This window comes from Tiliqua scincoides, chromosome 2, assembly GCF_035046505.1.
Source record: "Tiliqua scincoides isolate rTilSci1 chromosome 2, rTilSci1.hap2, whole genome shotgun sequence".
In the NCBI taxonomy this organism is placed as follows: domain Eukaryota; kingdom Metazoa; phylum Chordata; class Lepidosauria; order Squamata; family Scincidae; genus Tiliqua; species Tiliqua scincoides.
The window spans coordinates 205,251,888-205,279,735 of NC_089822.1; the positions used below are offsets into that span (position 1 = coordinate 205,251,888).

A 27,848-nucleotide genomic window follows, 5' to 3' on the forward strand; every position below is an offset into this window, starting at 1 on the left:
TGGTCTACCTGTAGGGCACTTTCCCTGCATGAATTCTCCATAGAGGAGATCCTTTGGGATCTGGGTGCTTTTCAACATAAATGACCTGGAAACAGGGATAAGCAGGGAGGTGGACAAGTTTGTGGATGACAATAAACTTTTCTGAGTGGTGAAGACCAGAAGGGATTGTGAAGTGCTCCAGAAGGATCTATGCACAAGCAACCTCATGTCCCTCACAACTTGGTATGTTCAGGTATAATTGGCAGCTGGTGCAGGTCTGTTGGCTATGTGCAGTGTGCCCACCTAAAAAACCCCTTTCGCACACACGCTAGCAGGCGTAGGGGAGGGATTGTTGCATGGCTTCTTGTTTTTCCAAGATGGAACAAACCAGACAAAACACAGGCCCACAGTATCGTGTTCAGTGGGCAACTTACGGAGGGTAAATTAATAATCTATGCATTGGTCTGTGCAATGGTCGAAGTGGTCAAGATACAACTTACGGAGGTGGTCAATATAGAGAGGTTGGTCTCCCATAGTGTATATGCAGTGCTTGTCCATACTGTGAAAATTAGGTCAACTTAAGGAGGTGGTCATTATAGAGAGGTGGTCAACTTTGGAGGTTCTACTGTATATCCATAGAACAGAAACACTTCTAATCCTTGGTAAGTAGGATGTCCATGTGTAGCTATCTCAGCGGGTGTGCTGTGGTGGTGGAAGAGCACAGTATAGGAGAGGGACTCTCACAATGGTTCTGTCTTGCAGAAAAATAGTGTTCCATTCCTCCCAAAGGCAGCACTGACAGAGTGTTGAGCATGGGTTTTCCCCTCATGCTGCTGGATAATAACAGCATAAGAGAGCCCACAGATACTTGCCCTGGGTCAATGTGGGGTGGTAAAATTGGTTGGGTTGAGGAGGAACTATATATAGCTCACTTCTCACTCAGCCAAAACCTGGAACTTCACAATTTGCCCCTATTTTAAAAGCAAAGAGACAGCGAGTCCATCCCCTTAACTCTGAAGCAATCGTAGGGAGGAAAGAGTTGGGCTCAGCAAAAGGCCCATCCTGGGCTTAATTGCTTCTCCTACTCAATGTGCCCCTAAACAGCAGCGAATCTAGCACTGAGCAAATGGGGCAAATGCTCCGGGTGCTAACTCTGCACGCCTCTAGGACCGCGCAGGAAGCCTCATTAAGACTCCTGATGTGGTTGGAAACTGCAGTTTAAGTTTTCCAGAAGTGCAGTTTAAGTGCAGTTAAAACACTACCCAGTCAGTCAAAGGGTTGTGCGAGGCTCCGTTGCGCATTAAAAGGTAGGGGAGTGGCTTTGCATGTGGAGGGGGTGGCATCTCAGACCTTTGACTTGAGAGCAGGGCGGGGTAAGTCTGCCACTGACCCTAGAAACAGCTACCCCTACACAAAGCTGATAGGACATAAGCTACTGTCACAATAGGAAGCTACTTCTTTCTTATCAGTTGCTTGTATCCAGCAGAGGCTCTGTTTTGATATATACAACAAGATATTCATCAAACATACCTGATTGTTTTTCCTGCTCTTTGCAGCCTTTGAAAACCTGACAACATACCCCTAAATTTCCACGCAATCCCATCTCGGGTGCAAACCATGGAGCAGGCACACTCCAACCATGGGATGGTTCAAAATGAGTACAAGCTTAAAGGATGCAGAAGCAATGTCTCAGGGCCTTCTTATATATTACTTTCATCTACTCTTGTCTTAAAGCTGTGAGTAAGAAAAGAAATGGGTGGGACACAGGCATCTCTGTAATGCCCAAATAGCAAAAGCAAGTCTGACACATAATGTAGGATGTTTGGAATTCTGACAGCTGACAAGTTTTGTCCATCAAACTCATTACAGAGATACATGCATCTGGGCACTCCACCTTCCTGCCTCTCTCTTGCTCTTAGGGCACACACAGGAAACTGTGACCTCTGAGGGGTCAACCAGTGTTAACAACTACTACACAATTTCATATATTGCAATGGAATCTGTTAGAATGCCCGGATTAAGGATGGTCTATCTTATGTGGATATCTCTGATCAGCAAGTATGGCTGAACTAATGAAGAGTGAATATTTTTGTATGCTCAAGCTGAAACTGAAGTTGGGAGACTTGTTCAAAGAGCTTCCCTGTCTTTTGAGAACTAAGGGTCAAGCAAGAGAAGTCATACATCTTCCCTGTGAACATTATCTACAAGCAAAAGAAGATTCCAAATGTTGTGGTTTAAGCAGAGGAAAAGTGGGCAGAAGGGACTATAGCACTTAATCCTTTCCCCAGCAAGCACTTACTCTCATTCGAAAAAGGGTAACGACGTGTGTGTGTGTGTGTGTGTGTGTGTGTGTGTGTGTGTGTGTGTGTGTGTGTGTGTGTGTGTGAGAGAGAGAGAGAGAGAGAGAGAGAGAGAGAGAGAGAGATTTTGACTGGAAAATAGCTGGAGGAGAAAGGCTTACGTAACCTCTCTCCTTACTGTTCCTCTACTTAAACTTGCAGTCTTCCAGGCTGTTTTTAGAGGTTTTTTTTTTAAATTAAAAAAAAATTGTCAGGCAAATGATACCAATGTGACTGCATGTCACATATCACAAAAAAGCCAGGCACGATTTTCAAGGTGACGTCAGGGACTTGGGAGAGATAATGCGTTACGAGGCTGGGAAAATCTCTCCAGATGGCACTCTTGCACTGTTGTATATTGTCTCCCTGACACTCTATGAAAAATGAATCAGCAACCCAGAGGGAAAGCTCCTGTCAAAATCCTGACTCACGTCACCAGAAATAAATATTCAGTAATGAGCTATTAACCTTTATGATTCCCTAAGGGGGAGTGGGGAGGGGACATGCTAAATACTCTGCCATAAAACTGTGCAGGATCCTGCTGAGCTACACAGAAGTGCATCCTGCCAGGATGCTTGCAGGCCAGGGGTTTCACCATGGAACTCCAGTGTGCACTTGGGGAAGTGCTGGGTAAGAAGAGGAGTTGGATAAAACCTGCTTATAGGAGGATGAATCATTGTGAAGGCCTGCAGTCAGCAGAGAAGGGAGGATTGACTATTATTATTATTATTAACAGTATTTATATACCACTTTTCAACTAAAAGTTCACAAAGCGGTTTACAGAGAAAAATCAAATAACTAAATGGCTCCCTGTCCCAAAAGGGCTCACAATCTAAAAAGATGCAAAAAGAACACCAGCAGACAGCCACTAGAACAGACAGTGCTGGGGTGAGGTGGGCCAGTTACTCTCCCCCAGCTAAAAAAAGGAGCACCCACTTGAAAAACAAACACAGCATCAGTCTATAGGCAGGGAAAGAGATTGTCCCATCGCTTCCCTTGGACTTCCCTTTTCTCAGGCCACCCTTTCTACCACTACCTTGTTTCCAGGGTACTACCATTACAGGGTTTGTTTGTTTTTTAAAAGTCCAAAACACCAGTCTCTGAACCACACCGCTGCTTCAAAAGGCATGGCCCTGCTGTTAAAAAAAGAGAAGGACCCATCTTGGTCCTATCCTAGTTTTAGACTAGCATACTGCAATTCTGTCCTGGCTAGAAAACACTTGTGCTTCACATCATTTCTGTAACACATCAAACGTTCATCTCACGCTAGGATGACTTAGGAAAGGTTCTGTTTTCCCTCTTCCTGAAACAGGAGATTATCATGACTTAGATTAATTTTCTCTCCTGTCTACCTTTGCTGAGTTTTATTAAAATGCTGCATGCACCACTTGCCAAGAACCTAACAACTGGAAAAAAAAAACAGCATATGGAATCTGTCATAGTGGCTAACACGCTAAAGATGCTTAGCACTGAAAGCAAATTTTTCCAGAGTTATAGCCAGGTTATCTATTGCTTCAGTTTCATGTGCTGGACTTTGAGAAGCAGTAGAATAAGGGTGGACCACTCTGTTCCCCAGAAGCACTGAAAACAAGCTCTCTGAACAGAAAATATAGATTGTTTATTTACAGGAAGAACAAATCAGTTCTAAAACTATATCCAATCTTTGCTACAGTTCAAGTTTCTTCTTTCTCAATGACTTTGCCTTCTTGTCTCCGCCTCCCTCCACTCTGCCCCTCCCCATTTTCCCCTTGGCTTTTGGCCTGAAGATTTAGGCATCATTTGAATGGAAAGCTATTATCTCTGTCTCGTCACCCCATTTCCAGGGCACTAATAACTCATCCCAGGCTCCTTCTCTCGCACACTGCTTGTCGACTCTAATAGCTAGATAAATCGAGCAGTTTGGCTTGCTCCTCTGCGTGCTGATTCAAGCACGAAGCTTTAATAATTAACCACATAAATACAAGTTCATATAGCAAGCATCTGAGAGTTTTCTCTATCGACAAATGTGTGCTGGGGCAGCAGAGGGCCTTACAGATTAGGATATTAGTTTTGTGTGAATGTGCTGCATCCAAGGCTGAAGGAATACAGGATTGTTTCATTGTGGATGTATGACAAAGTTCTGTAAGCCAAGAGAAAGCAGTGTTGGGATAATAGGAGAAACACCTGTGGAACTATGTGCTCAATGCCTGGATATACAATGGCAGTGGGTCCACACGGGTTCTTTCCATGCTCTCCACAAGGCACTGTAGAGAGCAGGGAATGAGCAAGACCTTGGAGAGCTGCCACCAATAGGCACCAGATGGCCAGATGCCTTAAATTATAAAGTACCCCTATTTTTACTTTCTCTGCTTTGACTGAAGAACGCCAGTCATGCATTCTGCACTGTCCATGTTGATAGTGGGTTGGCCTGTGGTGCGCTGATGGGGACATGTGAGGGTGCAATATTAGCACTTCAGTTCACATGTGCTGCTGGATTCAGTGCTACTAGCTTTTTCCCAAGAGCCAAGCATTAAATGGCATCAAATTTTCTCTCATCCACTTTGTTTTATCTTCCTTCTGCTCTTTAATACAGACATTCCTCGTGAGATCCAAGAAGTGGAGTCTAAGTTCTTCCTGTTAACATCTATGCAGATGTTTAGTAAGAAGGCTGTGGAATCTACTAAGGTGGGCTACCATTGGCCATGGCAGGCCCTCTACTCAATGTGATCTTTAACCCATTTCTGACCAGCTCACAGGTGTACACATTTGATCCCCGTTGCGTAGATGCAACATTGGGCAGAAATGGCGTAAACCAAAACAGCATGAAATATATATCCCAACCTAACCAGAAATAATAATAGCTTTGATTTTTTTTCTTTGTGTTTGTCATTCAGTTTAGATGGAGGCTAGAAAGGAACACATTTTTTAAATTAAAAAAGTAGAAATACCACAGATGTACAAACACAAACGGAGCCAAAGGGACACAAATGTTGAACACAATGTTATTTTTTTTCCTCACCTGCGTGTTGATTCGGATGGCCCCAATGGAGGGTATTTCAAAGTAATAACCTAAAAAAAAAAAAAAAAAAAAGAGGAACAAGCCAAGGGATATTTCAGCATGGCACCATTGAAAACTTCAGCCCAAATCCTGCCTTGCTGTCAATCCAGCCACAGTCAGCACACTGCAATCCAGTGCTGGGTTAAATGCACTTGAGCCTACTGATTTTATTGGCCTTGTGTGTTTAACTCTGTGCTGGATTGTGGTTTCAGCCTCCTGTTTCAAACCCCAGTTGGCATACACAAAACAAATGCTGGCAATAGAACCATAACTAAGTCATTGCACTATATATAAAAAAGAGCCAGAGGGGGTGTGTGGATAAGATTAATATTATTCATATAACACCATCTATATAAACAAGAATGAAAAACAAGTTCCTGCTGTGACAAGCTTGGAATATAAATGTCAATAGTGAGAAGACGACAAAGGGGAGGGTGTGGGAGAGAGATGTAAGGCAGAAAGAGAAGAGGTATTGGAAAGGTCAGGGTAGCACGGAAGGAATGTGGGCATATTCAGTTATACGCACTCCAAGTGAACATGACATATTATGACCCTGTGTATGTGTTTTACAACTTACATAGCAGCCACCAGGGGAGCCTAACCAATACTCCAGAGCATGTATTTAACATTTTCCCCTTGTGCTCCTGACCCAGTGAAAATGCTCCCTCCTCCCCAGCATAATACAGTCAGTATTTTATCTCTGTTTCTTTCCTTAAGTTTAATTCAAGATACGCATCTCAAGACATATGTATTTGGTGCTAGGTGCCTGGCTGAAGAGCAAAGGCCAGCCCTATTTACAGGCTGATGGAAAGAAGCCACAGATCCAAAGGCCAAGAAGGTCACACCTGTAATCCCCTCCATTGGCCACACTACACAGTGTTCCTGCACATGATTGTTATTCTGTAATGTGTGCATGTTACAGGATTCTACTGGGACCAACACCGGCTCTTAGGTTTCGATTCAGCTGGGGAAGAAAACAAAAAAACATTAAGCTAAAGGGAAAGCATGGAAAAAGTGAGTTTTGAGGAGGGATGTTTTTTGAAGTAAGGTTAGCACCAAGAGGCATTCCGAGATAGGATTACAGTCACAGAGGGTAGCAAGAGATAGGAGATAAACTTGCATTCTATCAGAAGAAGGCGTGGGCTGCTGGTGCAGCAATGGTGTGCACACCACGACCACAGGTACAAATGGCTGCCTAGGTATGCGCCAATGAACTGCCCAGCCCCCACTGGAGCTGATAAGTCAGAAACGGGGGTGGGCGGTCTGGAGGTGGATATTGGTGGAGGCAGCTTGGCCAACATTCTATGTCCCCTTTCCAGCACTGACATGCCCCCTTGGGCCTCCTCGGATTTATGCCAACCAAAAGGAAAATTCTTTTACTTACTTCTCTGATGCATCAAGGTCCACAGCTGGCCCACAGCATGCAGTGGAGCCCACGCTGGCACCACTGCATGCAATGGGCTAGCTGAGAATAGGATTAGGCTGTAAAACACAAAATGCCTGGCCTGCACTGAGATCAGCTCTACACACTGTGATTGCAACAGAGTTTGGCTTTATATTCTGGTCTGGAAGGCACAGTTATGTTACAGTTCCTGGTTTGGTATGTGCTACAGAGCCATGGTCTAAAAAAAAGAGGATTTAAATGTTATGATTCTGCAACAGAGCCAAGAAGAGTATATGAACCTGCAGTTCTTCACATAATAGGAAACCCTAGCTTACCATGACACCTGAATCAGACCAAGGTCTTCTATAGACTATATCAAGATGTGATGTTATTGCTTTTAATAACCTCATTTGGTAAAAGCAATTTCTATTTTATGCAAAACTATTCTGTTGTTTAATAAGTATTACAGTCCCAGTCTGTGAGTGAAGGCAGCACCTGCCAGCCACACACCATTCATATTCAGGCTTGCAAACACTGAGATGATGATGCTCAATGTCATTTCTCAGGCTTGTTGTTCCAGATCCAGCGATGTTACTGCAGCAAAGCTGAAGCCAATGAGAGACGCACGCCAGGGTCAGAAAGTTTGCATTTCATGGAGGGTTTACAGGATTGCCGAGGAAGGTTACTCAGCACAGGGTGATTTTCTTTGAGAGAGGAAATCTCTAGCTCACGTCTCCCTTAGTTGACAGCTCTCAATACAAACTTGGCCCAAAGCCTGGTCTCTCTTGCAGGCACCAACAGAATTCACACCAGGCAGCACACGCCAAACCTGCGAGGCAGTGCTGCAGCTGCTGCCCAGGATGGTCACTATAGCTTTCTGCATTTTTCCAGGAGGGATGCTGCATGATGGAAAGGGCACAAAGCAAGCTAGAGAGCAGCAATAATAATAATAATAGCTAAATGCCATTTAGTATCTGAGGCTCTCAAAGCACTGTCTGTTGTTCTATCCACCAATCAGTGGCATCTGTCCACCTAGCACATTAGCTGACTCCTCTACCCAGTGCAACTATCAGCCCATCTACAGCATCTGTGAGCCTAGCTGTCTACAGCGTTCTTCATCTCTCTGCAGCATCTGCCTATTTAGCTACCATATCTGTTTAGCAGCCCCCATATGAACTCTAGAGCTATATATATGTCATTTTTATCTCTCTCTCTTTCTTTCTCTGACTGTACTCATTTACAGCAAATTCGTCACCAATAAATGACTATGTGTGCATTATGCTCATTTAATTTTGTCAACAGGGAAACTGAGGCTTTAACAGCCACCAGGCACCAGATGATGGCTGATCAAGTTAAGATGTTTCAAAAGGTGACCCTTTCTCTTCCACAACACCAGCTCAGGAGGCAGCCTGAATGAGTAATCGGGGAAAAGCTGGGCAGCTCAGCAAGTCAGACTGGCTTAAGTTGCACCATCCATGAGATGTTAATTTGGCTGCAAGCAGCTCAGGGCTATCTATGATCCCATCCTTCACTGCACTGCTGGGTCTACCGAAAGACTGCAGTAGAACTGACTGCCCTGACATTGAGCCTGACTGCCCAGGCCTGTAAATTGCTACATGACACTATGGTAATTAAAAAAAACAAAAACCAAAAACAAAACACCAGGCTGCACTGTCTAAAAGAAAAGGCTAATACTTGATTCTAAAACAGTTACTGTACTATCTTTAAAATTGTCCAGGTTTTGAGACCACAGTCTATTAAAATACATTCATTACATTCAGAAATGTGAGATTTTAATGGACCACAGTCTCAAAACCTGGACAATTTTAATTTTAAAGATAGCCTTACTGACCACAATACAGCCTTAGGATGTAAATTACTGCACTACCAAAACTGAACATTAATTTCATGTCAGGGCAATGTTCTGTGCTGGTTAACTGTGATCTTACAGCATAGAAGAGAAGAGAAAGCAAGGATGGGGGAGAGGCCAGAAACTAACACTTTTAGCAGTGTGACAGAGAAGTCCCAAGGGCAATGGGGGTGAAGGTAAAGCAAAACTGTGTTGTTAACAAACCTAATTCATAAGTTACTAGAGTGGTATGGTCGCCACTTTGCTATAGTTAAGTCCCATCCCATTGGGGCCCACTCAGCTCCAAGAACATCTGAAGGATGAAATCATGTGGGATGAGCTGATCATACTCTACATGTCTGAATGTGCTCCACCTGTTCTACATGATGTCATCAGTAGCCTGGAAATGATGCAGGTTTCTGGCATGGACAATGCCCACATGAACAGCCCATCCCACATACTTCCAGCCTTCCAATATTTCTGGAGTGATGTGGAATCCAGCCACAGGGATGTGGTAACTATGCTACTCCAGGTGTAATCGGAATGTAATTGCAATGCATTGTATCAAGTGAAGACATTACCACTTTGCTAGGCTTTTGTATAGCTTGATTGATTGCTTCATGGTGTTTGATGGTTGGAACAGCTATAGAATACCTTTCTCCTTGTAAGGGAGTTGAAAGCAAGTGATGTTTTGGCAGTTTGATCAGAGCCATCAGAGAAAGAAGTTTATGTTTTTTTTTCTGTCTAGCAAGAAGGAACCTTGCAGGGATCAAAGGTATATAATTGTTTTTGTGGAAATGCTGCTGCTAATACTGGAAGGCAGTGGCGGGCCCAGAGGGGAGCAGAGGGGCAAAAGTCCCAGGCGCCGCAGCTCTTGGCTTTGTGGGGGCAGCACCAATGCGCCCGCTGCACCACCACCGCCTCTACCTGCCCTCTAGAGCCATTGCAGGCACAGGGGAAGCCCCATGCAGTGTTTAGAAAGCCTTCTGAGGCTTCTGATGTGGTCTTAAGCAGTATTTCCAGTTTGCCAGAAGTACTCCTTACCACGTCGGAAGCCTCAGAAAGCTTTCTGAGCGGTCTTGAATGTTGTGCGAGGCTCCATTGTGCAGGTATCCAAGCGGGGGGGGGGGGGGAGATGAGATGCAGGGGGCAGCACTGTGAGCCTGCACTCCAGGGCGCAACAAGCGGCAGGTTCGTAACTGCTGGAAGGTACTACCACACAGGAAGCTGCCTAGTACTGGGTCCACACATTGGTCAACACTGTCTTTTTGGGTGTACAACTGCTTAAAGCCCAATCCTATGCATGTCTACTCAGAAGTAAGTCTCAGTCTTACTTAGAAGAAGAAGTCTACTAGAAGTCAACAGGTGTACTCTCATGTTAAAAGTGAATAGGATTGTGGTCTCAGTGTGTACAGTATGTATGTAAGCAAAGACAGACAGACTTATGTACTGAAAGAGTCCAGTCCTATCCTTTCCCCCCACCAATGCAGCCTTGCCAAAAAGGCACACGCTGCACCTTGTGGGGAAGGGGGTGGATTGGAAGGTTTGGGAGGGGGAAGAAATTATTTCCCCTTATCCCTCCATAAGCCTCCTGCTTGCCAATGGGTCTCCTTGGACTTGCGCCTGCTCTTTAGCTACTCTTTAGTCTCAGGAGAAGAAAGGGGCAGGGAGCTTCCAAATGGAGGGGATAAGATCCTGCTGCCTCCCAGCCCTACTTCTTCCCCTCCCCACCTAATTTTGCCCTATCTGCTCCCTCCTCAATCTCCCCTGACCCCACTGCTGCCTTACCTGGTCTAGCAGCTCTAGCAGGGTCTGGCAGTGGAGTTCTGCTGAGTGTTCCATTGGCAGCCATTTTACAACAGCAAATGTTGCTACCACCATTGTAATAGGCTATACACAACAGTCCAATCTTCAATAGGATTGCACTATAAATTTTCACTCAGACCTCAGCTGACCATATAAAAGGATGTCCTTGTGACATCCAAGACGACCCTCCCCCTTGAGGGCTGTGTAATTCGTTTATTGCCCTTAGAGGTAATTAGGTGGCCATAAAACCATTCAGCCACCTAACACCCCTCAGGCCTCTCTAGTTCCAGTTACCAATTGCTCTTTAACTGTAAGAGCCTCCAATCCTGGTAGCCAGGCCAATTTGGGGAACCCTCCCCTGAGCCATGCTCCAGCCTGAGCCCCTCTGACTTGGCTTGAACCTAGGAGTAGGTTCCTGTTACTGGGGTCTCCAGGTTCCACTCAGTCACACTGGATTAACTCCCACAACCAAGTACCCTATGTTCCACCAAGCCCAATAATCCAGTCAGTTGTAAGAGATAGGGTTTATTGAATATACCGTAGATGCTCTAGATCAGGGGTACTCAATACGTCGATCGCGATCTACCAGTTGATCGAGGCAAAATAGCAGGCTTCTCTCCCATCCACGCATTCCTGGGAGTGAGCCCCTTTGACTCTACTGGGGCTGACTTGTGAGTAGACCTGGAGAGGAGCCGCTGGCAGGCTTCTCTCCCGTCCACGCATCCCTGGGAGTGAGCCCTGTTGACTCTACTGGGGCTGACTTACCTTTCCCCTATTTTTGCACTGGTATGTATGGAGATCTGCCCCCCCCCCAACTTCCATCTGTTGGTTCTGTGTGCAAGGGGTTTTGCACTGGTCTTGCTGTGATGTCTATATAGAAATCTTCCCTCCCCCACACCTTTCCCCTGTTTTTGCACTGGTCTGTATAGAGATCTGCTCCCCCCCCCACTTGTATTGGAATCGAGGAAGATCTGGTGAGGAGGTAGATGTGGTGTCAGCAGTGGCCCCTTTAAGGGTAAGGCCTGGGCATCCAGCAGAGAGTGCTGCACAGTTGAAGCCACTTGAAGGCAATAGGGCCCTCAGGGATATAAGAGCACCTGAGGCAGGAAGGGCTCCACTTATTTATGTGAGTCAGCCTTTTCCTACATGAAGATCATTAAGTTCCACCAAGACTGATGAACATTTGGAAGTGTGCTTGAGGCTGGCTGTCAGCAGCTACTGTCTGGACTATGCATCCTTGGCTGATTCACTTCAGTGCAAGTCATCAAAGTAAACTCAAGTAATTACAAAAGTGTTTATAGTTAATTATGTTGTGTTGTGCAATATTGGCTCATGCGGTTATGCAAGGTACACCAACATACATTGTACACATAAATGTTATATGTTATGATGGCGTGAACATTGTAAAAAAACTCTGGTAGATCTCCAGGCCTTGCTGGGTTTCAAAGTAGCTCTAGAGCCAAAAAAGTGTGAGCACCCCTGCTCTAGATTCTCGCCTATAGTATGTGAAATTTTTGCCAAGTAATCAAGCTCAAATTCTCACTTTACCTTATCTCCGGGTCAATCAGAGGGCAAAGCCTTTCAACTCTGAAAAGTTTTGTTTCTCAAGGGCAGACAGGTGCCAAGTTTCTCAAGCAGCAGGCAGGCACAGCTCCTTAGAAGCTATTTGTTTACCTTTTATTCTCCTTCCTTCTGCTGCAGCCTGGTTCTGCTTTGCAAATGCTTGCAAAGCAGGTCTGTTTTTTGAAACACCAGGATGGGAATCCTCTTTCCATCTAAAGCAGGCTACAATTCAATGCACCCTTACTTAAGAATACCACCCATGGAAAGCAGTGGGTCTACTTCTGAGTAAAAAGGGTTGCAAATATATGCAGCTGCATCTCTCTGCTGTGAATTGAATTGCACACTCCCAGTTATGTGTTATGGGTTGTATGTTGTACGTAGAGTTTCTGCCTTAACACACCAGACACCTTAAAGGTGGATTTGATTCATGGATCTCCTGCAGTGGTTCCCAACCTTATTCACTTGCATATCCCTTGGCAGCCCATTTCCATAAATTGTACCCTTCATATTAGCAAAATGTTTGTAATTAATTATACAAGCCTTCATCTCCTCCATATGAAAGTCCAGACTTCATGTATTCATCACAATGTTTTCTCTCTTTATCTGTTTGAAGAACAGAAGACTCTGCCTTTGCACTGTTTTGCACCAGAAGTGTGCTGAGAAATTCTGGGTGATTGATCACTTTCCATATTATGTTTCAGCTTTTTTACTGTGCTGGTTTTCAATCACTGGTTCATCCATGAATTGATGGCCAGAAACTAGCTATTGGTGGGGCTTTCATAGCCAACTAGCTACCTCCCTTCCTGCCTTGCTGGTCCTTGCAAGGCATTCCTGTCCTGCAAGACATTCTGGAGCATGACCTGCCTTTTCCTACCATTATTCCATTCTTTTTCAAGTACCCCTAAAGGTCCTGTTGAGTGTCCCTGGGAGTACATGAATACCAGGTTGAGAACCACTGTTTTACTGGTATGTTGTTTACAGTGCACTTACTCTGATAGTACTTACAAAAAGGTGATGAAGACCAGAATTTAAAAAGAATAAAAATGTATCTTATGATCTTTTACTATGTTTTTAATAAATTAGAGACTACAGTTCTTAGGTAACAATTAGTGGTGGGTTATTTTTCAGGATCTGGCCTCAAGTAAAATCAGACAAAACTATAGTTCCCTTCCCCTTGACTTAAGAATGGCTCCCTCTCTTGAGACTTTTCAGCGAGGCCTGAAGACCCTTCTGTTTAAACAAGCCTTCTGAGTTCTCAGCCTTTTTAACATCTTTTTAACATCTTTTAATATTTTTAAATACTTGGTTACAGGCCCGATTCTTTTATGATTTGCTGCTCTATGCTCTTTCTACCTGACTACTTTTTATCTGACTACTGTTTTTATGATATGTGTTAATAAGCTTTTATTTGTTTTTAAATTATGTTTTTAATCTGTTTTAACCTGTTGTAAGCCGCCTTGAGTACCTTTTGGGGAGAAAGGCGGGTTAAAAATAAAGTTATTATCTATTATTTATTATTAGTCAGACACCCCCTTAAGTTTAACCCCTGACTTATCCGAGGGTCATAGAAAATTCCATGATTGTTGGCTCAAAACTTGCCCTCGACTTATCTGTGGGATCGGCTTATAGGGGGTGTCTGCGGTAGGTTTGAAGAACAGTTATACAGACAGCACTGCATCAGTAAAAGATTTCAGAATTTAGGGTAGAGCATATCAATACAATATAATACTCAGCACTAATAAAACAATAAAAGCTAACTCCTAACTCTAACTATCACTCACCAAAGTCTTACACCTCCAAAGTCCAGTCTGACCCATCCCTGCTGCAGTCAAGGCTGATCCATCTTGTCAGAATGGTCAAAGCTGAAACCTCCATCGCCAGAGGCAAAGCTAGAACAAAGTGAAGCTCTTTTCCTTCACCTTTATAGGTCTCCTGACCCACCTACCAATCAGAACTTGGTTCCAGCCGAACATTCTAGGGGTAGACGTGCCACAAGCCTCCTTACTCATGGTGGAATCCCCCCTCCCAACCTGAGAAGTTCACAACTGTACCTTGCTGTTAATCAAGTTGGCCTTGGAGCCCACTTTGTAGTTTAGTACGGTATCTGAGGGCCTTGTGAAGCAGCCTTCTCCACAGTTCCCTCAGACCTAGTATGCACTAATGAGAAGTTGGTTACAGCTGGGGTCTTGTACTTGGGCCTAGCAACATGGCTGCAAGCAGAAACTTTCCCTGTTCAGATGTTACCTAGCCATCAATATTCACTTTTCTGTCACAGTCCTTGGAACTTGCCTTCCACTGAGCAAGATACCATTAGGCCACTGCAGCTTAGTATTGGCAACACGAACTGATGATGGTTCTCCAGGGTTTTAGAGAGGGGTGTTTCTCCGCCCTGTCTGGAGACTGGACCAGGGATCTTCTTCAAGTAAAACAAGTGCTTTACACCTGAGCTACAACAACCCTTCCTCAGACACAGAATTTCTGTTCTGTAAAATAGGGAATATGGAATACTACAAACTGGGCCACAGTAACTGTTGAGTAAGTTAGTAGTGAAAAAGGCACACGCAGAGACACACACAGACACTAGATGATCTGACTTCAATCAACAAAAGATATTCCCACTTAGTACTAAGTTTTCTACCTAATGCTCCTTCTCACCAATGATATAAAGCCTATAACCCATACTAGAATAGAACAAGGGAGCAGCAGGCTCTCTGTCGTCTTATTCTTAAGCTGTCTGTCCTCCTCATTCATTTTTGCCAAAACACTGTCAGCAGTAACAACAGTAGGGCATTACCCTCCCTATCCTTTAGCTCTGTTGCAGGCACCCCTGCTGCTTTCAGTGGAACTCCTCCCTACCTGTGATGTCATTGCTGCTCTCTGAGTACCTTTGATGTCAGAAGCAAAGGCCTGGGGCAGCAGCCGCAGGAGGTGCCAAAGCTCTCAAGAAACAAAGGCTCTCAGCTACCTCCTAATACCCTTTAGAACAAAGGGCACAGAGGGAGAAGCTGAGAAACAGAACCTTCATCTATGGGGGTATGACTAATAAATAAGTTTCCAAAAGGTCACTGAGAAAATGGAGAGAGGTATATACACATTGGAGATTACAAAAGCGAAAAAACAAACAACAAAAAACACCTGGGCCCCATTAAAACCGAACCAAAGCTATAAGCAACTTATAGGCTAAAATGGCTGCCCAAAGTTCGGACTTTCAAGATGGTGTAGCATAGTGGCTAAGAGACATAGGGCCCAATCCAATTCAACTTCCCAGCACCGATGGAGCCATGCCAATGGGGTGAGCACTGCATCCTGTGAAGTTGGGGTAGTCACAGAGGTCTCCTCAAGGCCTCCTCAAGTCCTTCCTTGGGACTGCATTGTGGTTGCATCAATGCTGGAAAGTTGGATAGGATTGGGCCCTTAAGCAGCTGAGCAGGGAACAGTCATGCTTCTGGTGTAGAGAACTCCAGGTCTAGCCAACAAAATGTTGAAAGCAGATGCTGGTGATTGCTTCTGACTTTGGTTTATCTGATACTTCTGAGAGAAAAAAAGGTACAAGGAAGTAGCTAGAAAATGGAGGTAGACTCGTACGTTTGTTGTAAATTTATGGCACAAAACTAGCAAAGCTCTGATAAGCTTCTCAGACATCCGCCTATCTTTTACATGAGGAATATTTTACAAAAACGCACTGTGGAAGCCCTGAGGACATTGCTGTTGATGATACTATGTTGAACTATTCTGACACTATTTTAATGTGCTTTATAGCCCTTATCATACATGCCCTCACAACAACCCTGTGAGATTGGTTATTACTGTTCTTGGGCCTAAGTGTCACACTGCTTATGATGCAGTGATGGACGGAGTTTTCTTTAGCAAGCATTTTCTTTCCTCTGTTGTTGTCATCAGTGAAAAAGAACTGCCTTCAGGTGACCAGCCAGAGAAACTTATGTAAACTGGAAAACAATTGGTTCTTTCAGGATGTCCATGTACCATAATTGGTTACAATAAGTGCGTGCAGGTAGGCATCTTATGGATTTAACAAGGAAGCCCTCTGGCCTGACGTCTTGATGTTTTCAACAATCATGAGTTGGCATCACAGGTCCTAGACATGTATGCACTTCTCCTGCAGATGGACAGAGTTGCAATTATGTCTGTGTTTCATGTGAAATACATATTATGATAAATTTCTTTGGGTTTCACCAATCTCACACAATTTGTTATGAGAAGCAGAATACATCAAAACATCTCCAGACACATGTAATGATGGGTGATGAAAGTGGCTAACATGCGCTAATGCATGCCCATGATGACATCCTTACAAAATAAGAGGTCTTTGTAACATCTGAATCACAATGAGAATTAGCTACTGAATGTAGAACTGATTTAAAGTCATGGCTCAGGTGAGGCTGAAAAGGGCAAGGAATAAAAGCAGATGAAGGAGAGAGCAGGGATTTGGGCATGAATGACCAGAAGTATTTGCACAGGTGCAGGACAGGACAATGGGAAGATGGATTACTGCAAACCCAAAGGTGCTCCGACATCTCTTGACAGATACAGGAGGTGTGAAAGGAAAGTGAGTGCCACTGAACAAAAGGGCACCTGAGGCAATCTCAGATAAATGAGAGGCAGAGACAGGAGGTTTCAGATACAGAGGAAGGTGAGGGAGATTAAAGGGAACTGAATGTAATGCCCAAAGGGAGCTGAAGAAAAAGCAGGGGAGGGGAGGACCACCTCAGAGGCCTGTCCAAGGCATGGGGAATTGTTTCCAGATTGGTCTCAGGAAATGAGAGATAAAATAGGTATAGGCCATATCTCATCTGTTGGGGTAACAGCATGCAAGTTTTTTTCTTATCTAAAATTGTGTAACATACAATGTTGCATGATCTTACACAAGCAAAAAAAGGAGACCCAATAAAGTAAATCAGTTTGCCTAGTTCCACGTCCCATACTTCTCTGCTGCTCATGAATTACTTTGTAAAAATTGAACCAGCAAGAGCTAAGTAGCGCTTTATAACAAGGTGAGGAACCTGGATGCATCTATAAGACTACATGACCAATCAGTATCTAGAAGTCCCTGGGCCAAATCTGGCCTATCTGCTGTGTCATCTCCCTGCCAACCTAGATGCAAAATGGACGGAAGTGGCCTCTGTGATGACAGAATTGCAGGCAGGTCACTTTAAGGAGTCAGGAGTTACATTTGAGGGTTGGCCATTGTCTCTCAATGATAACTTTTCATCAACTTTTCTCCCCCCCCCCCTCAAAAAAACCTTATTACTTATCAGGGCAATAAGACCTCCTGGTTCTAGCCCCTTGTTAGAACAGTGCCCTCCAGTACCTGCTAAGACCACAAATGGACCTTGGTATCTTTACTGAGCAACTTATCCAAAGTATAAGATGCACAACTTGCTTTCCTCCTCCCCTTTTCTTTCATACAGAAGCACATCATTAAAGGATATGCTCCAAAATGATATGTTGCATATCATGAATGGTTTTGAAGACTAGTCCTTGCAGCCTACTTGTGAGGCAATCTATGGACTAGAATGGGATTTTCACAGGAATTGATGTGCCTTATATACCATGAAGGTCAACATTTGAACATATATATACCTGCCTACAGATCTGCAGGAGAGGTCTGCTCTGCATTCCCTCCTTTTCAGAGATGAGGGCTTTGCAGGTGCAGAGTTATGGGGTGGTGACACCCACAGTATGGAATACCTCATTTAGTGGTATTTGCTAGTTCCCTACAATTGCCTTTCAGTGACATGGGAAAATTGGGCTCTATTAAGAACCTTTCCCATTGATTCAGTGCATGATTTTAATAGTTGCTTTTCTAATCTGGTTACAAATTCTTTTATCTGACTGAATGTTCTGGTTTTTAATTGGTCGTTTGACTGATGATGATGGATATTTTATTGATGTTTGTAGTTTTAGGTTGCTTTATACATCGCTTTGGGTCTCAGCAGTAATGTGGCCTATCCTTCAACACATGCAATAAACAAATGTGATTATATTTCTGCAGAAATATTAGAAATTGCACGCTGAGAAAGATCTTGTTTCCAAAGCGCTGCAGGCTGTGTAAAATATTCAGCCAAGCAGTGCATCATGACAGAATGCTTGCTCTTTGGTGGCATCCTCTCAGTTTCTAAATAGGTTTACTACCTCTGAAAAAGACTTTGCCCAAGCTGAGTATGTGCTTTGCTGCAGAGATACCAGAGCTCTTTGTCTGAAAGCTGAGCTGGCAGCGGCCTAAGGTCAGCAGACAGACAGCAGGTGGTTCAGCTTTTGGTGGCCATGGAATGAGCTCGCCCAGTGGAGAGAGGAAGCTCTCTGCATGAGAACTGGAATGGGAAATGGAGATGACAGTGCATCAACCCAAAGATCTCCTCATAAGCTAAAATGAGAGCTGACGATAAAAAATTCCAGCTAAATGTATTTTGACATAAAATGACTTTTCAGGGAGGGAGGAATGGAGAGAAAAGTTATATGCTCAAAACTAATTTTTCTTGCAAACAAAATTCAGAGTTGCATAAAAAAAAAAATTTCCTAAATTTTAAGGCTTGAGATTTCATTTAAAAGCCTTTGTTAAGCATTCTGGGAGGGGAGAAAAACAGAGGAGAGACAGCGAGGCTGAAAGTGAACAAATTCACTTGAACAAGTCTGCTGAGAGTTAACTGAAAGAGGTGACAGGATGAAACCTAGTGCAGAAGCTAAAGGTCATCACAAGAGATTCATCTGTGGCTTAGGGAGCAGGAAATGCAGCTGACATAAGTATCAAGTCAGGGGGACAGGGGTTGCAAACATGGTGGCTCTACTCCAGAAAAGGTGCTCCTATTATTTGCTGGATCAGGAACTGCAGGTGGAAACTGAATGTCCATTTGAATGCACATATCTATCTACAATGCACTGCTTTTATTTGGATGGGCATTCCAATGAGTAGTCCCTTTCTAATGTAATTAGCCATGTATGGCTGTAGGTGACTATAAGACTGAAGAATATCAATTCAGGAGAGGTACTTCAAAAGTGGCAGGTTTAGGATACAAAATGCAGTGTATGCAAAAAGCAATTACCTACTTCATATGACCCGACAAAGAATGTATAGAATCCAATACCCATACACTAGTTTATTTGCACTCAGGATTTGTACACCAGCATAGCTTCCTTATAGATTGCTGGCTGGCAAACACTGCACGGAAAGAGACCCTTTACAGGAACCTTTTAAACAAGATTCTGGGTTAACAGTAAATCCACAATAGTAACCGCTTTTCATATGCTTCATGTTTCTTAGAAATTGGCCCCAATACAAAGCCTAATGGTGCATGTGACCACTGAGGCTCATTTGGGCTAAATTTAGAAACCAATGAATCCTAACACGTCCTTCAAAACAGATAACTTTTTGTCTTTCATTGTTACAAAAAACTGTATGAAAAGATGGCATTACTGTGACAAATTTCAAATTTTCTAAGGGCCAAACCACACATTATGTTGGAGATCTGTCCTTTGAAAAGCTGCCACTGTGACTCCCCCCAAGATGGATCACAGCCATGGCAAGGAGGAGAGTCTAACCCTTTCCTCCACACTGCAGAACCAACCCAAAACACCTTCTCAGAGCTGCTATTCATTAGTTGTGGAAAACTGACAGGCTTGCAGTTGAAAGCACATAAGGTTTCCTCTTTGCAGCCAACAGCTGCTCAGGAATGGGTTGGATTTGAACTCCTCCCATCTCCTCACAGTCCTGATTCAAGTTCCCCCGGCCCCGTGGCTGCTTTTGTCAATATGAAATGTCTTTCGAAAAACAAGATAAAAGATTATAATTATAGAAAAGAACACACAATTAAAAATATAACTTGAATATAGAAATCAAGAAAAATAACACATATAAAGTACATGATAAAAACAAGTACTTTTTGCATTCAGCTATTCTCAAAGAAATAAGGCCTGCAGTTTGGAGAACAAAGGAAAGAATTGGAGAATTGCGCTAATCATAGCAGGTTGGAAATAAACACATTTCAATTAAGGAAGTATATGGCTGATTTAAAAAAACCAAATTAAGTTATGAGCTCCAACACAGCATTTAGCACAGCCCTGTTTCATGATTTTGGATGAGGGGAGGGCTGATTTGTCAGATTTGTTTCACATTTAAAGTTACCAATCCCAAAGTAAGAAATGTGGCTTGGTATGTATTATGTAAACATCACACCAATCCCGTTAATAGTGTGTAACTAAGGTACAAATCACAGGTGTGGTCCACTGGCTCAGTCATTGCTTTGCTCAGGCACCAGCAAGCTAACTTTCCTCTCCAGCCTTCTGACAGCAGAGAATATCCTCCTCCTACCTTTGTTAGCACAAGCCATCCACTGCAGGGGCGTGACATCATAATTATGTTGTCCAACAGAAAAGGTAAACACTCGGACCTGTGAAAGAGGAGGTTTTTCTTTTAAACAAAGGAAAGCAAGGCGGATAAAAAGGAGCATCCCTCATGAAGCACACCCCTCCACCACCAAAACACAGAAATAAATGGCTTTGTTTGAAACACAAGTGTATGTAGAAGAAACCCACACAAATGTCAATTCAAACAACAACTGAGAGAGATGGGGATTCTACAGTTAAGCCTGAATACTGTATATGTAAATTGGGACTAATCTGCATGAACGCTGGCCACATGGTTGATACATGTCAGCTTCCTGACTGGGACCAGTAAAGTGTGCACAAGCCCTGCCACATGACAAAAAGTTGCTTTTTGAGCATCTGCCAAAATGTGCATGAAGTGTGATCTTGTGCATGGTGGTGGCTGGCTGCATCCAACTCGATGGCACCAACCAGTGAGCTAATGAACACCATCTAGTGTTCATCATGATGTTCATCATGAACATCATCATACTCTTCAGGTCTCTGATCCGACATGACAACAGCATCCTTTGCAGATTATGCCAGGGAGTCAATTCTCCCACCCATCTCTTCTTGCATAAGCAGAAGGAGAGAGGAGAAAAGTGTGGAGAATATGTGACCCTATTTTAAATCCAAGCCACACAAATCCTCTAGAAGAGAGACATTTCTAGACACACTTAATTCTGATGGAATCTTTCCAAAACCCTGTCTCTCTAGCAGTGTTGACAAAGTTGTCGTCTTTCCTGAGGCAAAAGTCTGTACAAAGTTGCAAAGGAACTTTTGTCCACTGTCTTTTCTGCCACTTCAAGGTCAGTGCAGGTAATAAAAACAGTGCCAGCGTGTTAGACGCCCCATTAAAGGGGCATTGGCTCAGTGCGGGAGCAGACAGGCAGGAAGATCAACTGTCTAAATAGCTCACATGAAATGAGGCGGAATCCAGCAATAAAGCATGAGTTAGCCACTTCCCCCTGTCCCTGTGACTGAGTTGATGCAGGTCAGACAGCTGGTTTCTTAGCTATTTGGTCATGTGTCTGGACTCATTTATAATATTCCACATGCAAAGAGCTGGGTGGGCTGATGCTGTCTTCCATCCCTCACTGGCTCACACACAGAGTCTAGAGGAAAAAGCTAATCATAGACAAAGCAGCTGAACAAGAGGAACATTATAATTTCACCTGCCCTCCCTCCTGCCATAGTTCAAGCCTCCATATGGTACATTCACTGCAAGGAAAAAAGCACAGAAGCATGCTATATGCAGTGTCCTGCATATTAAGTTTACTATTTCTCTTGGCCAATGCACAGCCAGTATCAGGTGGAATATCAGGCCTGCCCGAGTCAAAGGTTGCACTTTCAAACTGAGACAAACATCCTTCTGGAATATGTACAGGGAGTTGTTCACAAGTGCCCCTTTGGTCACCGTTCTGCTCAATATGGTATTTCCTGGCACAGAGATGAACTCTTGTGGATTTCACCTATTTCTCTTTCTTGGCTCTCAGACAGAATCAAATTTACAAGTTCATTTGTCTCTGTCAAATCTGAAATGTACACAAATGACATTGCATTGGTTAAAAGATAACAAAACTTGACTCATGTGATGCCTGAAAGTAAGAATTCCCTATAAAGGAGTGTGTGTGTGTGTGTGTGTGTGTGTGTGTGTGTGTGCGTGTTTTCCTTGTCAATGACAACACAGACTATCTGAAATCGAGCTTGCCAGATGTCATGACTGGGAGGCTTGTTTTGCTCTCTGAGCCAACAGCATCTATTTGCAATGGTATGGTAATTTTTTGTAACAACAACCAAGTTACCTTGACCTGACTCAATAGCATTTTCCACATCTAGTGAAGAGCTGCTTCACACATTATGGCGTGGAAGTACCTTACATGCTGGAAATCTACAATGCATTTTATCAGCCCTGTCAGAAGGACAGCTAAGAAGAATGCCATTTTTGCATGCATTTGTTTATATGCCTGACATTCTGTTCTGCTTTGCCTAGATTGGCTTGCTTGTTGTTTAAATTTTCTCATGTCCTATGAGACTCAAAAAGCTCATATATCTGATTTAGGCCTGTATATAACATATGAGGGGAGAATTTGGATTCAGGGATTCTAGGGAGCGATTGTCTTGCTCCTCCTAGCACAGGTTCAGTGTGATGTCCTCCAAACCACTGCTGTAGATCTACAGAGAATGATGTCTCTCCGAGTATGAATGTTAAGTGGGTTAAAACTCAGGTCTACAGTTGGCTGTTTGGAACAAACCTCCTAGGGCACAAGAAGAGACAGAAAACTAGCTTTTGCCTGTTAACTGCAGATCATAACTGTACATTGAAAATCTGCTTGTAAAGGCTGAGTCCCAGAAAATAGTTGCTGGCTGTGGGGGGTGGGGGGGGGGGGAAGAGTTGCAAGACAAACTCCAAAAGAAAGCAGCCATGGCCTTGCAAAGCAACCTGCTCCTATAATTAGCTCCTGCTGGAGAATCTGGATCTGGAGTAGCCAAAGTCTTTACCGTAAGAAGCATTCCTGCTACGGTGGAGCCTCTGTGATCTCTGCAAACAACATGCTGACACACTACGGAAGAGCCCTTAGCACAAAACAATATAAACAACATCACTGCTAACTGCAGTGGCAAGAGATCCCTGACTGATGGTTATAAAATTATAAGAACTCCTTGCCTCTGAATGAAGCACTTGAATGGAACATGTGGCCTTTTCATTTGTGGGCTTATAGTTGTTGCAATAGAGCCTTAAACATGCTTATGCCCTCTGATAAATTCAGCTTGGCCCACATTTTTCCAGTGAGCTTCAGAGAACATTGTGAAAAATGGAGTTCTGTATCTGATAGAAGGGTGGAATTGGGACAAGACTGTGGGAGAGAAGAGGAAGAAACCTGACAACTGTGGGTGTTCCTCCCTACCCTGAAAACCTGCAGTGTTCTTCCAGGATGATGGCTTTTATACATTTATAATTACACACATCCTGGAGTATTATAAATATGCTGACAAAAACCAGGAAGTTTCTCTGGACACCCCTGTTGGGAGCATGGGAAGGTAGCCACTTGAATTATACAACTGCTCTCTGTCATAACACCCCAAAACTCTGAAATGGGAGTTGCAGAAAGGGCTCTAAGGATATCAGCATTCCTGGATGATCATCTGGTGACCCTACAAGGGCAGAAAACTAGAGACCCACTACCATTTTAGGTTGCAGTCTGAACACTCACTGTCTTGTTGGGCCAGTTGTACTTCTCAAACACATCTTGCACTCGGTCTTCTCCTCCATCAGTGAACATCATGATCATCTTATTGCAATTGGCTCTCGTGATGTTGGACTGCAAATAAGGAGCAGACATTCTGGTGGGTGAAGAACTCAGAGCCAAGATTGTTGAATAAAGCAGAACATGGAAAAAGAATGCTGTACATTTAATGCTCCTTGGTTAAAATAAAGCATGCACAGGCAATATCAATATTTTAATTACATTGTTCAGAGTAATGATCTGGCTGGTTACTATGACTATGTTCAAAATATAGGCAGGCTCTTACATTTGCAGATTCGGTATCCATGGATTCAATTATTGGTGGATAAGGGGATGCGCCCCCACATTAACATCATTTAAGAGCTTACCGGGGCGATGTGTATCTTGCTTAAACAGGTCGTTGTAAGAGTTTAAGCTTCTGACGCTAAAAAGGAAATGGAAGTCTCTGGTAAGCTTTTACACGTCGCTCTGGTAAGATACATGTTGCTCTGGTAAGCTTTTAAATGTTAATGTGCACAGGGGGGCACGGGGGCCACAACTGAAACAGGTGTCCTCCATATCCATGGTTTCTGTATATATGGGGGGTCCATGGAACAGATCCCCGTGGATATGGGGGCACACCTGTAATGCTAATGAACGACTGTCCCTCTGAGCTTGAAACAGGCTTCTTTGAGACTGCTTTGGACTGGAAGGAGGAAGGGACAAAAGAAGACACACCCATATTAGCTAACAAAATGTACACAGGAGGGGAAGCTTCACCCATTAGCTTGTACCCATAGCAAAGCAAACATATGTTAACAGTGAATTAATCACATGCTAACAGTGCACATGATGTACATATGCTTTTCCCCACAGACATGACATCTGTGTAGGAAAATCTCCATTTGTGAAGCAGCCTTCACACTTCTAGTTATCTCAGAGCCTGTGAAAGCAAAGTAAGGTTTCAAATCTGAAGGAAAGCAGATTCAAGGCTAATCAACAACAGCGAGACAGGGTGTGCTCCTCTATTTGTAAGTGAGAAGAGAGGGGGAAATATATGTGCCTATACTCACACATCTGCTTTATGTGCAAATACAGAGGAGGGGTGAATATTGGAGCTCCCTTTTCCTGCCTTTCTCTCCTCCCCAGTTTTAGTCCAAGACACTGGCAGTGAGGAATCTGTTTTCTTTAGCTGCTTCTCCAGGGGTGAAGGTGGTACAGATGAACAAGGAGAAGGAGGGGACGTCTGGACGGAAATTATGTTGTGGCTATTACTGCTCAGCGATTAATAGGGCTATTCATCTTTATTTTGCCCAACGTCACTGCAGCCAGTCTGATCTGAGCCCTCTCAGATGGGCCCTGCTAACTTTCTAATGAAATGGAAGAGGCAGGTGCTCCCATTAAGACTTGATAGCAGCCACTGAGGCTTTGCAGTTATCTAGGGAGAAGCATGCGGCAACACCAGTGACACATTCTCAGAAGCCCTGTCCCCAAGAAAGGTAGACTCGCAGCATCTTCTCAGGGAGAATGAGATGGATATGTGCTGCCAGACCCACTTTGCTGGCGGATGTGCTGTGAATACAATGTAATATACAGTCAGAGACATTTCCAGAGAAGGCATGCTAGTTCCAGGGAATCTTCTCCAGTTCCAGCACCCTTTGCACTAGGATGCCGCAGGGCTGTGTGGCAGCATTTTGAGCTCCTTCAGTATCTCTGCTAGCAGGAGATGTGGTGTTCAGTTTGCAAAAAGTTCCCCTGGTGTCAGTTATCCTGATACTTAGGGGTAGGACTGGGGAGATAATTGTGGGCTTCAGTTCTATTTAACATTCTATTGCACAAAGTCCGCAGATCTCAGGGCCAAATATTATAAATAGCAGCTGCATAGGCACGTGATCCAGATCCGGACTGGGGGAAGGGGTGCTTTAAGCCTTTCTTCCAAGGTAGCACACATGAGTTTCCAGGTAATCTCCCATCCAGACTCAGGCTTGCTTAGCTTTAGCAAGGTGGCTGCTATCAAAGCTGACCAGCTTTAGCCCTGGTTTTAAGCCATCCCCACCCTCCCATTGTGATTCTGAGCTGGCAGCAGTTTACATTTTTTTTAAAGAAGCAGCAAACATATAGGACCCAATCACACGATCATCTAATTTGACCCCCAAATAGGGCTGTTTTGGAAGCCTGTGGCCCAAACAGTATGCTACATGAGATGACAGTGTGTGTGTGAATCTCCCCATCAGACCGGGTATACTGTCTTGCTTCTGTATAATCACATGGGGGCAGGATGTGTAAAATGCTCCTAATCGCAGTTAAGGTGCTACTTTAATGAAATGTTTTAACTATATGATGAGGTGCCATTTTGACATTCTGACCCAGTATGACTACATGCAGACAGGGATGGAGTACTGGAGGAACCTGCTTTGTTTTCACAGCCACGGCCGGCTCTGAAGACAAGGGGGAGGGGCTGCTTTACACTGGTATTCAGGTGTCTGGAAAACAGCGTTTTGTCCATCCGTCCCCCATCCAGGAATGCCAGCGGGATAGAGTGCTGAATGGGTGTGGAAGACACCTGCACGTACAGTTGTCATCATGCAGTGTTGGGCAACTGACCCATGCGTCTTCAGAAAGGCAGACTGTGTTGAACTGATATGCGATAGGTGGAAGAAGGTAGAAATTCCAGTGGGTCAGTGTGTAGCAATTTTCACATAAAGGGAGTCAATGTTTGGTATATTGTTGGCCCTGGGGAAAGTCCTGTGCTAAGGCTTTCCTTAGAAACTGAGAAGAAGAGCGAAACTGCAGGTGAAAGACTGAAAGAATACATCTGCTCAGGGATGCAAATGAAGCAAGGAGACACAATTGTGTGGCTGTCATCGTACATTGGCCTATGTGGAAAAAATGGACCCAGTATCATGAAGTTACTCTCTGTAGTTGCTGCAGGGTCAAGAGAGAAGTTATTGAAAAAACCTGGATAAAGACCACTTAGGAAGTACTATAGGAGGAGTGTGTGGGTCAAAATTCAGAGCCCATGGAATTCATTGGAAAAGATCCACTGAACTGACTGGGAAACAAGAATTCCCTTGTTTTTTGCTTATAATAAATGATAATCATTTGGTATTAACCACAAGAGTCATGAAGATTGGAGCGGATGGTATACATTCACTCAGTATGCCACCAGGAGACATGAATTAGTGGCAGTTGAGAATGCAAACTTGCAAGTCTAATCTCCACAAAGCTCAAGGAAGCTTCTCTGCTGTCACTCATGCAGCTCACATCCACACTCACAGTTCGCTATTTGCAGAGCTCCCCCCCCCCATCTTTCTGGGGTTTCCCCTGTTCTTACATTTAGCAGCTGTTCAAAGGCATACTCAAAGCCAGACTTGTAGTCTGTGATTCCTTGGGCCGACATTCCTTCCACATCCTCTTTGAAGACCTTCTTGTTGCGGATATTTGCCTGGACTAAATGCTTGAAGCAGGATACAGGCTGTGCATTTTGGTTAAACTGGAAAGCAAGAGATAGAGAGGCAGTGCATTAGGATAGGAAGGAAACCCTAAAACCATGAGCTGTAACCTGCATGTTTACATGTTCAGAGAACAATGGAACCACAACCCACAAATGGGGGGGGGAGGGTAAAGTTTCTGAGCTTAATCTTAGCTATTAAGGCTATCTTGCTCCTATTAGCAAACTCAGTCATCCATGAAGATAGCTGAGGAGGATAATTGAGGAGTTAAACAGGTCAAAACAGAGTTTCTACAGAGTCATACCCTTGCAGACCCCCATTCCCTTTCCAAACTACCGATTGGTACAGATATTAAGAGCTCACAAAGTCCAGTGTCTCACCCATCACCCAGAGATGCTGTATGTGTGCTGATGGATGGGGAAAACATGAACAGGTAGCAAGGGAGTGGCCTGCCCCCCCCCCCAAAAAAAAATTCTGTTTAGGAGTAGCACAGGCAGCTACATGAGGAAGTGCTAAAGGATTACAGTTCAGCTGGTGTTTGTTTGCTGCCATCAGATCTTGAGGAGGGCCTAGTCATGCTCATCCCCAAGCTGCCACCTTTCTTTGCATCACTATAACTTTAAATTGGTTCTTAATAATCATTTCTTCTCCCCAGGAACTCTGGAAATTATAGTTCTTTGATGAAGGATAACTTGGTACCTCTAATGGAGATTTCTCATTGTCTCATCAAATTGCAGTGCACAGGATTCTTGATGAAAGCCATGACAGTTAAAGTGGTATAAGAATGCTATGTCTCCAGTGGAGACATGTCCACTATGAGAAACTCAAGGGGG

At 43.9% G+C, this 27,848-nt stretch overlaps 1 protein-coding gene across 1 annotated transcript in view; it reads right to left on the reverse strand.

The window, feature by feature from the left end:
* Positions 1 to 27,848, reverse strand: part of CACNA2D2 (calcium voltage-gated channel auxiliary subunit alpha2delta 2) — a 632,244-nt gene that overhangs the window by 71,824 nt on the left and 532,572 nt on the right. The window contains exons 10-13 of the mRNA XM_066614251.1: positions 26,898 to 27,056; positions 23,552 to 23,659; positions 20,284 to 20,362; positions 5,317 to 5,366 (exon numbers count right to left, since the gene is read on the reverse strand). Coding sequence (XP_066470348.1) covers positions 5,317 to 5,366; positions 20,284 to 20,362; positions 23,552 to 23,659; positions 26,898 to 27,056 — 396 coding nt within the window. The remainder of the gene's footprint in view (positions 1 to 5,316; positions 5,367 to 20,283; positions 20,363 to 23,551; positions 23,660 to 26,897; positions 27,057 to 27,848) is intronic.